Genomic DNA, 13925 nt, shown 5'->3' with positions numbered 1-13925 from the left:
GTATAAAGAAAACAAAGAAAACTGACACCTTGCCTTTAAGGCATTAGAGTAGGGGGACCGTGCCTTTAAGACCTGCAGGAGCCCTCTTGCTCCCATGATGCACCACAGGTGACAGTTAGGTCAGTTCTTTTTGACGGTGCACACGCACCTGAGTAGATCTGCAATCAATAAACAATAACTTGAAGAGAATGCTCGTCCGGGGAGGTGGGTGGGTCGCTTATGAATTTGAGTATACCCCTGGATGAGAACTAGGATTACAGGTAAGTAACTAATCCTTCTCATCCAGGGGATACTCATCAATAGTCATAATCTATGAATAGAGTAGCAAGCCCATACCCAAAGTCTCGCGGACGAGCAACAGAGCATATAGAACATGCATTAACATCACATTCGCATAGCAGTTATGCAAACAAATTCCTCAAAGAGGCCTGCCCCACCTGGGCGTCGGCCTGTGCGTCTGAATCTAGGCAATAATGGCATGTAAAGGTATGTATAGAGCGCCATGTAGCCGCTTTGCAAATTTCAGAAATGGGAACGTTGCAAAGGAGAGCTACAGTAGAAGCTTTCCCTCTAGTAGAGTGTGCTCTTGGTCTAGCCTGTAGAACCTTGTGAGACAGCTGATAAGACAAGGCTATGCAGGAAACAATCCATCTAGAAATAGACCTCTTGAAAGCAGCCAGCCCGGTATTTGTTGGGCCGTAATTGACAAAGAGCCTGTCAGACTTCCTAAGCGAAAGGGTTTTAGCAAGGTAAAATTTCAATACCCTCCGGAGGTCTAGAGAATGTAAAGCTCTCTCCGGGGGAGTGGTTGGCTGAGGAAAGAAAGTGGGCAGCGTGATAACCTGATTAACGTGGAAATCCGAGACCCCCTTGGGCAGGAAGCTCGGGTGAGTACGTAGCACCACTCTATTGGCATGGAAAACAGTGTAAGGTTCCTTGCAGCACAGGGCCTGAAGTGATGGCTACTAAAAAGGCAGCCTTCCAGGTCAGATGCTGCAAGGACGCCTTATGAATAGGTTCGAAGGTAGCTCCCATCAACTTAGAGAGAACGATGTTGAGTTCCCAGGGAGGGGAAGGAGACCTCACTGGCGGAAGTACTTTAAGCCCTTCTAGGAAATCTTTGACTACCGGCATCTGGAAGAATGAGGCCTGGGTAGGAGATTTTCTATAAGCTGTGATAGCAGCTAAGCGGACTCTGATAGAAGTGTACTTTAAACCAGACTTTGCCAAGTGCAATAAGTAGGGGAGAATAACCTGTTCTTGACCCTGGATTGGATCAAGAGCGTTATCTCTACACCAAATGTAGAACCTCTTCCACTTGAAGGCATAAGACTTCCTAGTGGAGGGCCTTTTTGCTTCTCGGAGAATGTTCATACAGTCCGCCGGAAGATCTAAATGTCCGTACTGAAGGGAGGGTGGGGCACGGCACAACAGACGAAGGGAGGGAAGGGAGGGTGGGGCACGGCACAACAGACGAAGGGAGGGAAGGGAGGGTGGAGCACAACAGACGGAGGGATGGGAGGGAGGGTGGGGCACAACAGACGGAGGGATGGGAGGGAGGGTGGGGCACAACAGACGGAGGAAGGGAGGGAGGGAGGGTGGGGCACGGCACAACAGACGGAGGGATGGGAGGGTGGGGCACGGCACAACAGACGGAGGGATGGGAGGGTGGGGCACGGCACGGCACAACAGACAGAGGGATGGGAGGGTGGGGCACGGCACGGCACAACAGACAGAGGGATGGGAGGGTGGGGCACGGCACGGCACAACAGACAGAGGGATGGGAGGGTGGGGCACGGCACGGCACAACAGACAGAGGGATGGGAGGGTGGGGCACGGCACGGCACAACAGACAGAGGGATGGGAGGGTGGGGCACGGCACGGCACAACAGACAGAGGGATGGGAGGGTGGGGCACGGCACGGCACAACAGACAGAGGGATGGGAGGGTGGGGCACGGCACGGCACAACAGACAGAGGGATGGGAGGGTGGGGCACGGCACAACAGACAGATGGGAGGGAGGGTGGGGCACGGCACAACAGACAGATGGGAGGGAGGGTGGGGCACGGCACAACAGACAGATGGGAGGGAGGGTGGGGCACGGCACAACAGACAGATGGGAGGGAGGGTGGGGCACGGCACAACAGACAGATGGGAGGGAGGGTGGGGCACGGCACAACAGACAGAGGGATGGGAGGGAGGGTGGGGCACGGCACAACAGACGGAGGGATGGGAGGGAGGGTGGGGCACGGCACAACAGACGGAGGGATGGGAGGGAGGGTGGGGCACAGCACAACAGACGGAGGGATGGGAGGGAGGGTGGGGCACAGCACAACAGACGGAGGGATGGGAGGGAGGGTGGGGCCCGGCACAACAGACGGAGGGATGGGAGGGAGGGTGGGGCCCGGCACAACAGACGGAGGGATGGGAGGGAGGGTGGGGCCCGGCACAACAGACGGAGGGATGGGAGGGAGGGAGGGTGGGGCCCGGCACAACAGACGGAGGGATGGGAGGGGAGGGTGGGGTGGGGCCCGGCACAACAGACGGAGGGATGGGAGGGGAGGGTGGGGTGGGGCCCGGCACAACAGACGGAGGGATGGGAGGGGAGGGTGGGGTGGGGCCCGGCACAACAGACGGAGGGATGGGAGGGGAGGGTGGGGTGGGGCCCGGCACAACAGACGGAGGGATGGGAGGGGAGGGTGGGGTGGGGCCCGGCACAACAGACGGAGGGATGGGAGGGGAGGGTGGGGTGGGGCCCGGCACAACAGACGGAGGGATGGGAGGGGAGGGTGGGGTGGGGCCCGGCACAACAGACGGAGGGATGGGAGGGGAGGGTGGGGTGGGGCCCGGCACAACAGACGGAGGGATGGGAGGGGAGGGTGGGGTGGGGCCCGGCACAACAGACGGAGGGATGGGAGGGGAGGGTGGGGTGGGGCCCGGCACAACAGACGGAGGGATGGGAGGGGAGGGTGGGGTGGGGCCCGGCACAACAGACGGAGGGATGGGAGGGGAGGGTGGGGTGGGGCCCGGCACAACAGACGGAGGGATGGGAGGGGAGGGTGGGGTGGGGCCCGGCACAACAGACGGAGGGATGGGAGGGGAGGGTGGGGTGGGGCCCGGCACAACAGACGGAGGGATGGGAGGGGAGGGTGGGGTGGGGCCCGGCACAACAGACGGAGGGATGGGAGGGGAGGGTGGGGCCCGGCACAACAGACGGAGGGATGGGAGGGGAGGGTGGGGCCCGGCACAACAGACGGAGGGATGGGAGGGAGGGTGGGGCCCGGCACAACAGACGGAGGGATGGGAGGGAGGGTGGGGCCCGGCACAACAGACGGAGGGATGGGAGGGAGGGTGGGGCCCGGCACAACAGACGGAGGGATGGGAGGGAGGGTGGGGCCCGGCACAACAGACGGAGGGATGGGAGGGAGGGTGGGGCCCGGCACAACAGACGGAGGGATGGGAGGGAGGGTGGGGCCCGGCACAACAGACGGAGGGATGGGAGGGAGGGTGGGGCCCGGCACAACAGACGGAGGGATGGGAGGGAGGGTGGGGCCCGGCACAACAGACGGAGGGATGGGAGGGAGGGTGGGGCCCGGCACAACAGACGGAGGGATGGGAGGGAGGGTGGGGCCCGGCACAACAGACGGAGGCATGGGAGGGAGGGTGGGGCCCGGCACAACAGACGGAGGCATGGGAGGGAGGGTGGGGCCCGGCACAACAGACGGAGGCATGGGAGGGAGGGTGGGGCCCGGCACAACAGACGGAGGGATGGGAGGGAGGGTGGGGCCCGGCACAACAGACGGAGGGATGGGAGGGAGGGTGGGGCCCGGCACAACAGACGGAGGGATGGGAGGGAGGGTGGGGCCCGGCACAACAGACGGAGGGATGGGAGGGAGGGTGGGGCCCGGCACAACAGACGGAGGGATGGGAGGGAGGGTGGGGCCCGGCACAACAGACGGAGGGATGGGAGGGAGGGTGGGGCCCGGCACAACAGACGGAGGGATGGGAGGGAGGGTGGGGCCCGGCACAACAGACGGAGGGATGGGAGGGAGGGTGGGGCCCGGCACAACAGACGGAGGGATGGGAGGGAGGGTGGGGCCCGGCACAACAGACAGAGGGATGGGAGGGAGGGTGGGGCCCGGCACAACAGACGGAGGGATGGGAGGGAGGGTGGGGCCCGGCACAACAGACGGAGGGATGGGAGGGAGGGTGGGGCTCGGCACTACAGACGGAGGGATGGGAGGGAGGGTGGGGCCCGGCACTACAGACGGAGGGATGGGAGGGTGGGGCCCGGCACTACAGACGGAGGGATGGGAGGGTGGGGCCCGGCACTACAGACGGAGGGATGGGAGGGTGGGGCCCGGCACTACAGACGGAGGGATGGGAGGGTGGGGCCCGGCACTACAGACGGAGGGATGGGAGGGTGGGGCCCGGCACTACAGACGGAGAGATGGGAGGGTGGGGCCCGGCACTACAGACGGAGGGATGGGAGGGTGGGGCCCGGCACTACAGACGGAGGGATGGGAGGGTGGGGCCCGGCACTACAGACGGAGGGATGGGAGGGTGGGGCCCGGCACTACAGACGGAGGGATGGGAGGGTGGGGCCCGGCACTACAGACGGAGGGATGGGAGGGTGGGGCCCGGCACTACAGACGGAGGGATGGGAGGGTGGGGCCCGGCACTACAGACGGAGGGATGGGAGGGTGGGGCCCGGCACTACAGACGGAGGGATGGGAGGGTGGGGCCCGGCACTACAGACGGAGGGATGGGAGGGTGGGGCCCGGCACTACAGACGGAGGGATGGGAGGGTGGGGCCCGGCACTACAGACGGAGGGATGGGAGGGTGGGGCCCGGCACTACAGACGGAGGGATGGGAGGGTGGGGCCCGGCACTACAGACGGAGGCCCAGCACAACAGACGGAGGGAGGGTGGGGCCCAGCACAACAGACGGAGGGAGGGTGGGGCCCAGCACAACAGACGGAGGGAGGGTGGGGCCCAGCACAACAGACGGAGGGAGGGTGGGGCCCAGCACAACAGACAGAGGGAGGGTGGGGCCCAGCACAACAGACAGAGGGAGGGTGGGGCCCAGCACAACAGACGGAGGGAGGGTGGGGCCCAGCACAACAGACGGAGGGAGGGTGGGGCCCAGCACAACAGACGGAGGGAGGGTGGGGCCCAGCACAACAGACGGAGGGAGGGTGGGGCCCAGCACAACAGACGGAGGGAGGGTGGGGCCCAGCACAACAGACGGAGGGAGGGTGGGGCCCAGCACAACAGACGGAGGGAGGGTGGGGCCCAGCACAACAGACGGAGGGAGGGTGGGGCCCAGCACAACAGACGGAGGGAGGGTGGGGCCCAGCACAACAGACGGAGGGAGGGTGGGGCCCAGCACAACAGACGGAGGGAGGGTGGGGCCCAGCACAACAGACGGAGGGAGGGTGGGGCCCAGCACAACAGACGGAGGGAGGGTGGGGCCCAGCACAACAGACGGAGGGAGGGTGGGGCCCAGCACAACAGACGGAGGGAGGGTGGGGCCCAGCACAACAGACGGAGGGAGGGTGGGGCCCAGCACAACAGACGGAGGGAGGGTGGGGCCCAGCACAACAGACGGAGGGAGGGTGGGGCCCAGCACAACAGACGGAGGGAGGGTGGGGCCCAGCACAACAGACGGAGGGAGGGTGGGGCCCAGCACAACAGACGGAGGGAGGGTGGGGCCCAGCACAACAGACGGAGGGAGGGTGGGGCCCAGCACAACAGACGGAGGGAGGGTGGGGCCCAGCACAACAGACGGAGGGAGGGTGGGGCCCAGCACAACAGACGGAGGGAGGGTGGGGCCCAGCACAACAGACGGAGGGAGGGTGGGGCCCAGCACAACAGACGGAGGGAGGGTGGGGCCCAGCACAACAGACGGAGGGAGGGTGGGGCCCAGCACAACAGACGGAGGGAGGGTGGGGCCCAGCACAACAGACGGAGGGAGGGTGGGGCCCAGCACAACAGACGGAGGGAGGGTGGGGCCCAGCACAACAGACGGAGGGAGGGTGGGGCCCAGCACAACAGACGGAGGGAGGGTGGGGCCCAGCACAACAGACGGAGGGATGGGAGGGTGGGGCCCAGCACAACAGACGGAGGGATGGGAGGGTGGGGCCCAGCACAACAGACGGAGGGATGGGAGGGTGGGGCCCAGCACAACAGACGGAGGGATGGGAGGGTGGGGCCCAGCACAACAGACGGAGGGATGGGAGGGTGGGGCCCAGCACAACAGACGGAGGGATGGGAGGGTGGGGCCCAGCACAACAGACGGAGGGATGGGAGGGTGGGGCCCAGCACAACAGACGGAGGGATGGGAGGGTGGGGCCCAGCACAACAGACGGAGGGATGGGAGGGTGGGGCCCAGCACAACAGACGGAGGGAGGGATGGGAGGGTGGGGCACAGCACAACAGACGGAGGGAGGGAGGGTGGGGCACAGCACAACAGACGGAGGGAGGGAGGGTGGGGCACAGCACAACAGACGGAGGGATGGGAGGGAGGGTGGGGCACAACAGACGGAGGGATGGGAGGGAGGGTGGGGCACTGCACAACAGACGGAGGGATGGGAGGGAGGGTGGGGCACAGCACAACAGACGGAGGGATGGGAGGGAGGGTGGGGCACAGCACAACAGACGGAGGGGTGGGAGTGAGGGATTTGGGGCACAGCACAACAGACGGAGGGACAGGAGGTTGGGTGGGTGGAAAACAGCGTTACAGATGGGACGGGTGATCAGGAGGGCGGAAAGAAGGGTGGAGCACAGCACCACAGCTGAGGGGCAAGAGGGAGCGTGGGGCACAGCTCCACAGATGGGAGGGGCGGGAGGGTGGGGCACAGCACCACAGATGGGAGGGGTAAGAGGTTGGGTGGGGCACAGCACCACAGACGTAGCGAAAGGAGGGTGGGGCACAGCACCACAGACGGAGGGAAGGGAGAGGAGGGTGGGGCACCATGGAGGGAAGGGAGAGGAGGGTGGGGCACAGCACCACTTGCAGTGAGAAGGGAGGGTGGAGCACAGCACCAAAGGGGAAGGGCGAGGGGGTGGGCCACAGTACCATGGACGGAGAGAAGGGGGAGGAGGGTGGGGCATCGCACCATTGGCCGAGAGAATGGAAGGTAGGGCACATCACCAGAGAGGGAGGGTGGGGCAAAGAAACAGACCGAGGGAAAAGCAAAGAAGTGAGAATGAGGATGAAGTCCATCAATGGTAAGCAATGAGCGGGCTCCAAGCCCCATGTAAGTAAACAAAATGTCATGTAAGCGACAGCACATGCTCCGTCTCAGGAGACACCCAACAGTCAACCACTTTATCATCATTGGAAGCATAACTATATTCGCCACCTTCATTCATGATCATGCACATGGAATAATTTTACTTCCTCTCTTCTTGCATTCACAAAATGTACCTTTATTGCATTCCTCAATTCAAAGGCATCGTACATATGTGCTGGCACCATCAGGGCTACAAGAAGGGTTTCAAATTTACCAGAAAGTTCAGATTTCAAGTCTTCAACAAGATCCTGCCACACGAAAAAACACAAAATCCTTAGTTAGTCTGGGTTTAAAACAGTGATGTAGTTTCTAGACTTAAGCAGCAGGAAGGCAAATCTGCAAACAACTGCACTTTGCATACAAAAAAATGTAAAAAAGAAACAAAAAAAAACAGCACACAACTATATATTTGAGGTTATTTTAAACCTAACCTCTACATCAGAAGGTCTTCTGTCACATTATGACAAATTTGTGCGACGCTGTGCAAACATGAGATTTAAGCAACCTAGAGGTTCATCTTTAATTATATCACATAAAATAAGATCTCACCAAAAAATAAAAAAATAAAAAAAAAAAACTGTATGACCGGACAACTTAACATTTGCAATGATAAACCGAAGGGCCACTTTTCTTGCTCCTGCTGGTTTAGAATAGTAGTACTAATATTCACTATGCAATACATTTTCAAATGGATGGCAATGTCCAACACAGATGCTTCTTGAATGAGATAATGTTGTGATGCGTTTTCACTTACTCATGAATAGCCTTCTGCTTTTCAAGCGATAGCAAGAGAAGGTGAGTATGCACCAAAGGTTTGAAACATTTGAAAACTGAGAAAACCGGGTGAGTTATAGGTAGTCAGAACACCTACAATATTGATCAGGCTGCTGTAGTGCTAGTTCGGATTGGTGGCTAGTCAATAAAAACTGCTATAAAAGCATTTCATAACTATATTACATTTTTATCTGGCGGTCAGTCATGTGATGAGAGGATGGGAGAAGGGTGACCAGAGTAGCCATACAACATGTGTTCCTTGCATCAGGGCCTTATATTCCTCCTACCACCTCCTACAGCAGAAGGAACGCGTTACTTACCTGTAACTGCGGTTATCCAGTATTGGTATCTTTCATAGATTCACATGCCTGAATCATTCTCCGTCGTCGGGAATGGGAGTCACCGGTAAATAAAGTAATGTCCAGAAGACATAAGACAGCCATAGGCCTTAGCTTAGTAAGCTATCCACGTCCTTATGTAAAAAAGGACCAAATTTTGGCCAGAGCCAATCAGCTAACACCACCCTCTAGAACCTTCCTGGTAGGAGCTCTAGTCCCTCAGATTTTCGTGAGCACAGTGCTAAGCAGCTGTATACTGAGAGATCCGAGAGAGCCCTTCCAGGGGAGGCGGGTGGGTTGCATGTGAATCTATGAAAGATACCAATACTGGATAACCGCAGTTACAGGTAAGTAACGCGTTCCTTATCCAGTATTAGGGTATCTTTCATAGATTCACATGCCTGAATCAGAGTAGCAAGCAGTGAAAAAGCACATTTCGAAAGATATGGATAACATACAGGTATTAGATAACCACATCTATCTGAGATAAACAACAGTGCTACTGTAAAGCAATGAATAAGTAATGCATACATTATAGTGCGAAATGTGCATAAACTCAGGATGGTGGGATGAAAGAAAGGGCTCACCTCTATTTAAAAAGATGACGTAGTACCGCTTGACCCACTGACGCATCCTTCATGATCTCCGCATCCAGGCTTGGTGAAGGTATGCGGCGTCTTCCATGTGGCCGCTCTACAAATGTCCACAATGGGCACCCCAGCAAAAAGAGCCATGGAAGTAGACATGGCCCTTGTGGAGTGGGCACGGACCGTTGTTCTCAACGGACGTCCTGCCTGTTGGTGACAGAAGGAAATGGCCGAAGAAATCCAGCGGGAAATGCTCTGTTTTGTGAGCGGAAGCCCTCTTCGAGGTCTGCTGTAGGCTATGAATAGCTGATTTGATTTACGAAAAGATTTCGTTCTCTCAATGTAAAATTTCAAGCAACGTTGAATGTCTAGTGAATGTAGAGTTCGTTCCGCCACTGTTTGTGGATTTGGGAAGAATGATTGTAAAACAATAGGTTCGTTGAGGTGGAAGTGAGATGGAACCTTGGGAATGAAAGCTGGATTTGTGCGGAGAAGGACTCTATCCAGGACCCATTCCTGCAATTCAAAAAGGATAGAGAACGCTTGGAGCTCCCCCACTCGCCTTGCCGAGGTAAGAGCTAGTAGAAGTGCCACCTTCCAGGAAACAAATTTAAGGTCAGTTCTGTGGATGGGCTCAAACGGTTGCTTCATTAGTTGAGCTAGAACTATGTTAAGGTGCCAAGCCGGTGGAACAGGCTTTACTGGAGGGAATGTGCGAAACAGTCCTTTCATGAATTGCTTTATGAGTCTATGAGACCATAAAGAGGGGCCGGAAGAAGATCTTCTGAAACGTGAGATTGCAGCTAGGTGAACTTTAATGGAGGCATGAGCAAGACCAGATTCTGCCAGATGTAAAAGGTAGGGTAAGACTTGTCCTGGGGTGGAAGAGAAAGGATGCAACCTATTCGTCTTACACTAGATACAGAATCTTTTCCACTTGAGTGAGTATGTCTTGTTGGTACTATCTGCTCGAGCTAGAATTAGTCTGCAGTCTGGAGGAATGTCTAGGCCCCGAAACTCTCTGAACTCAGGAGCCAAGCTGATAACCTGAGAGAGGCTAGATCCGGATGTTGAATCTGCTGATCGCTGAGCGTCAGAAGAGATGGAAACGTTTTCAGTCTGATCGGAGGTTCCTGGGAGAGGAGGTGAAGTTCCGAGAACCAGTGTTGGCGTGGCCAAGCTGGGGCTATCAATATCAAAGTGCAAGGTTCCGCCTTCATCTTCCGTAGTACCCTGGGGATCAGGGGAAATGGCGGAAAGGCGTATGCAAAGACGTTGCACCATGCTATCGAAAAGGCATTCCCCAGGGATCCTGGTTGGGGATGCCAGCTTGCAAAGTATTGGCATTTGGCGTTGCGTTGGGTGGCGAATAGGTCCAGCCGAGGTGTGCCCCATTGGGCGAAGATATTGTTGAGGACCTGCTGATCCAGTTCCCACTCGTGGCACGCTGCCTGCCTCCTGCTTAGATAATCTGCCAACACGTTGTGGGTGCCTGGAACATAATCTGCTCGGAGAGAGATGTTGTGGCGGAGCAGCCAGTTCCAGATTCTCTGCGATTTGCGCGAAAGCGTCAGTGAAGAAGTCCCTCCCTGCTTGTTCAGGTAGTGCATTGTCGTGGTGTTGTCTGTCCGGACAAGCACTACTGAGTTCTTTATCCTCGGGAGGAAAGCCACTAGAGCTAGGTAGACTGCTCGGAGCTCTAAAAGGTTGATATGAAGCATTTTCTCCGAAGGGGACCACTTTCCGCTTATCTGTAGCTCCTGAAGGAAAGCTCCCCAGCCTTCTAAGGAGGCGTCCGTGGTGATTATATGAGGAGTAGCAGGAAGCAAGAAAGGCAAGCCTTGCGAAAGGTTCTTGGGGCAAACCCACCATTGCAGAGCCTGTTTGATCGCCGGGGTTACTTGGAGGACGTCGTCGAAAGACCCTGTACACTGGATCCACTGGTTCGACAGAGCCTCTTGTAGGGGTCGCATCCGTAAGCGGCAATGTGGGATTAATAGAATGCAGGAGGACATCATCCCGAGGAGGGATTTGAAGAGGCGCACCGACAGCGTCTTTCTTGTCATTACCTGGAGTGCCAGAGATTGAAGTTTGTCCTGGCGTTCCTGTGACGGGAATGCTTTCCTGTGGATGGTGTCTAGTGTAGCTCCCAAATATTGCATGCATTGGGATGGTTGCAGGACAGATTTGTCGTGGTTGAGAGTGAGCCCCAGTGACTCGAAGAGTGTCAGACAAGCGTTGGAAGATCTTATCACGCCTTCTTGAGATGGGGACTTGATAAGCCAGTCGTCTAAATACGGGAAGACTTGGTGGTGGAAACGGCGTAGGTACGCCGCCACTGGTGCTAGGCATTTGGTGAAAATGCGTGGCGCCGATTTGAGCCCAAATGGCAGAACCCGAAACTGGTAATGCCTGCCCGCCACCATGAAACGCAGGAACTTCTTGTGGTTGCGGTGTATTGGGACATGAAAATAGGCGTCTTGAAGGTCCACCGACACCATGTAGTCATTTGCGTTGAGTAAATGCAAAACCTCCTGTATGGTAATCATTCGAAACGACTGTATTTTCAGAAATTTGTTGAGATTGCTGAGGTCCAATATGGGTCTCCATTTTTTCTCTTTCTTTCGGATGAGAAAGAAATGGGAGTAGAACCCTCTCCCTCATTGGCTTAGGGGAACTTTCTCTATAGCTCCCTTTAGAAGCATAATCTTTATTTCTTGGAGCAATGGGCGTAGGTTTTTGTGAGTCCTTTGGCGTGGAGGAGTTTGAGGAGGAATTTGTATGAATTCCAGGGAATGGCCGAATTGTATTAATTGGAGGACCCATCGGTCCGTAGTTATCGTTTGCCAATTTGAGAAAATGGGAGATTTTTCCGCCAATCTTGTAGGGTGGAGACAAGTTTGAGACCGGCTGCATCCGGAAGTCATTGCCGCCGCGCGGCACCTTTTGTCTTCCTCCTCTGGTACGAAAGGAAGTTTTGTGGTAAGAAGACTGTTGTCGCTGCTGATATTGTGGACGGTACTGCTGGGAAGAGGAGAAAGAGGAACGCTGTTGAAAGTCTCCTCTGGTGGAAGTCTGACCTCTTCCTCTTGACCCACGAAAGGAAGGGTTCCGAGATTGCAGAGACCCCAGGGCTCTGGCAGTATCTGTATCTTTTTTGATACCTTGTAATGCCTCGTCAATAAGAGAACCGAATAGAAGCTGGCCATCATAAGGCATGTCCAGGACTTTTGTCTGGACCTCCGGCCTGAAAGAAGTTGCCTTGAGCCAACCCTGGCGCCGGAGAACAGCCGCACCAGCCAGCTGTCTAAAACCTGTGGAAGCAATATCCATTGCACAGTATCAGTTCCGTGGCAGATCTTTCACCCTCCAACAGAATCTTCCTTGCCTCTTTTGATTCAGAAGGCAAATCCGCTAGGTATGGGGCAATGTCCGCCCACATTTGTCGGTTGTACCGTCCCAATAGTGCAGTAGCGTTGGAGGCACGCACTGTTAAGGCTGACATAGAGGAGAAACGTTTCCCTATGTTATCCTTACGTCGTCCTTTATCCGGCGGAGCTGTCAACAGCGCAGCTGGGTTGTTTGACCTCCTCTGCGCAGCCTGAGTGATAACCGAGTCCGGCTTTGGATGGCCTGTAAGACAAACCGGAGCAGTGTCCGGAGCGTTATATTTCTTGTCCAGGCGTGGTAGAACCGGTGGAACTGATGAAGGGTTCTGCATTATTTTTATGCCCTGGTCCCAAATATAATCAATTATCGGAATTGCCCGGACGGACTTCTTGAAGGGTTCCTTAAAGTCATATAAGAAACAGTCTTGTTGATGCGAAGGCATCGGGATCTGGAAGCGCTGAGCCGCTCTTTCAATGATGTTGTGGAAACCGCCGATGTCGTCGGGCGGTGAGTCGGCTGTGGTAGGGACTGGCGAAACCGGACCTGGAAGGATGTAATCATCCCATTCATCTTGTTGGGATTGGATGTCCTGGAGTTCTCCTTCCTCTGGTTCCTCCTCCTCCTCCTCCTCGTCGTCCGTGGTGGGGCAAGGCGGAGATGCCCTCCTCTCCGGTTGCAAAAGTAGTGGAGGCGGTCGTGGCCGTGGAGTGGAAGGCCCCGCAGGCATCGGTGGAGGTGCTTGAGTCGGAAATCGGTGTTTATAGTCCGATATTAAGAACTGAAGGTCTGTGACCAAGGATGCCGGTAGACACACCATGGAAGGTGGAGGCGGCATGTATTCTTGATGAGGAACCTCCTCATAATCCTGGGGAATGTCTTCGTAATCCGAGACATCCTGGTACTTTACATGGAGCTGTGATGGACTAGTCGCCACAGGAAAGAGACTAGCGTCGTCCGAATCCTCCTCTTCAAAGAGGCGAGTAGGAGGCAAGGTTGGGACCTTACTGGGTGAAGTGAGGGCCGGAGTTAATGCACGTTTCGTTATTTGTACATGCACAAATGTACTCTGGTCTTCCGTGTCCATACCCCTCAAGGGGCTCGATGGTATAGCTGTAACCGACGTTACAGGTATCAATGTCGTCGACGGGATCGTCGTCGGGGTCGTCGTCAGCGACGACGATGAAGACGGTTTCCTCGTCGACGATGGCGTCGACGACGGCGATATTCTCGTCGACGGTACCTTAGTCGTTGGCAGCTTCGTCGACGGAGTCCTCGTCGTCGACGATGTTGTCGACGATGGAGCTCTCGTCGAAGGTGTCGTCGACAGCTTACTCGACGACGATGACTTTATGGCTAACGTCGACGAGATTGTCTTGCCTACCGTCGACGATGGAGTTGTCGTCGTTGAGGACATGGAATGGGATATCATCGTCGATAGAGTCGTCGTCGACGATGTAACTGAAATCGCTGTCGACGGAGATTTTCTCGTCGACGCTACTGTCGACATTGTTGTCGTCGACGAGGTGGCAATAGGCTTT

At 56.7% G+C, this 13925-nt stretch overlaps 1 protein-coding gene across 3 annotated transcripts in view; it reads right to left on the bottom strand.

Annotated features, from left to right (window-relative positions):
- ANXA5 (annexin A5) overlaps window positions 1-13925 on the bottom strand; it is a 980312-nt gene that overhangs the window by 537270 nt on the left and 429117 nt on the right. For all 3 annotated transcript variants that reach the window (XM_085641572.1, XM_085641571.1, XM_085641573.1), the window contains exon 5: window positions 7433-7546. In XM_085641572.1, coding sequence (XP_085497698.1) covers window positions 7433-7546 — 114 coding nt within the window. The remainder of the gene's footprint in view (window positions 1-7432; window positions 7547-13925) is intronic.

The sequence above is a fragment of the Triturus cristatus genome, chromosome 2_2, assembly GCF_964204655.1.
Source record: "Triturus cristatus chromosome 2_2, aTriCri1.1, whole genome shotgun sequence".
Lineage (NCBI taxonomy): Eukaryota > Metazoa > Chordata > Amphibia > Caudata > Salamandridae > Triturus > Triturus cristatus.
The sequence above is the reverse complement of the archived record's forward strand: the minus strand, read 5'-3'. Positions and strand labels throughout refer to the sequence as shown.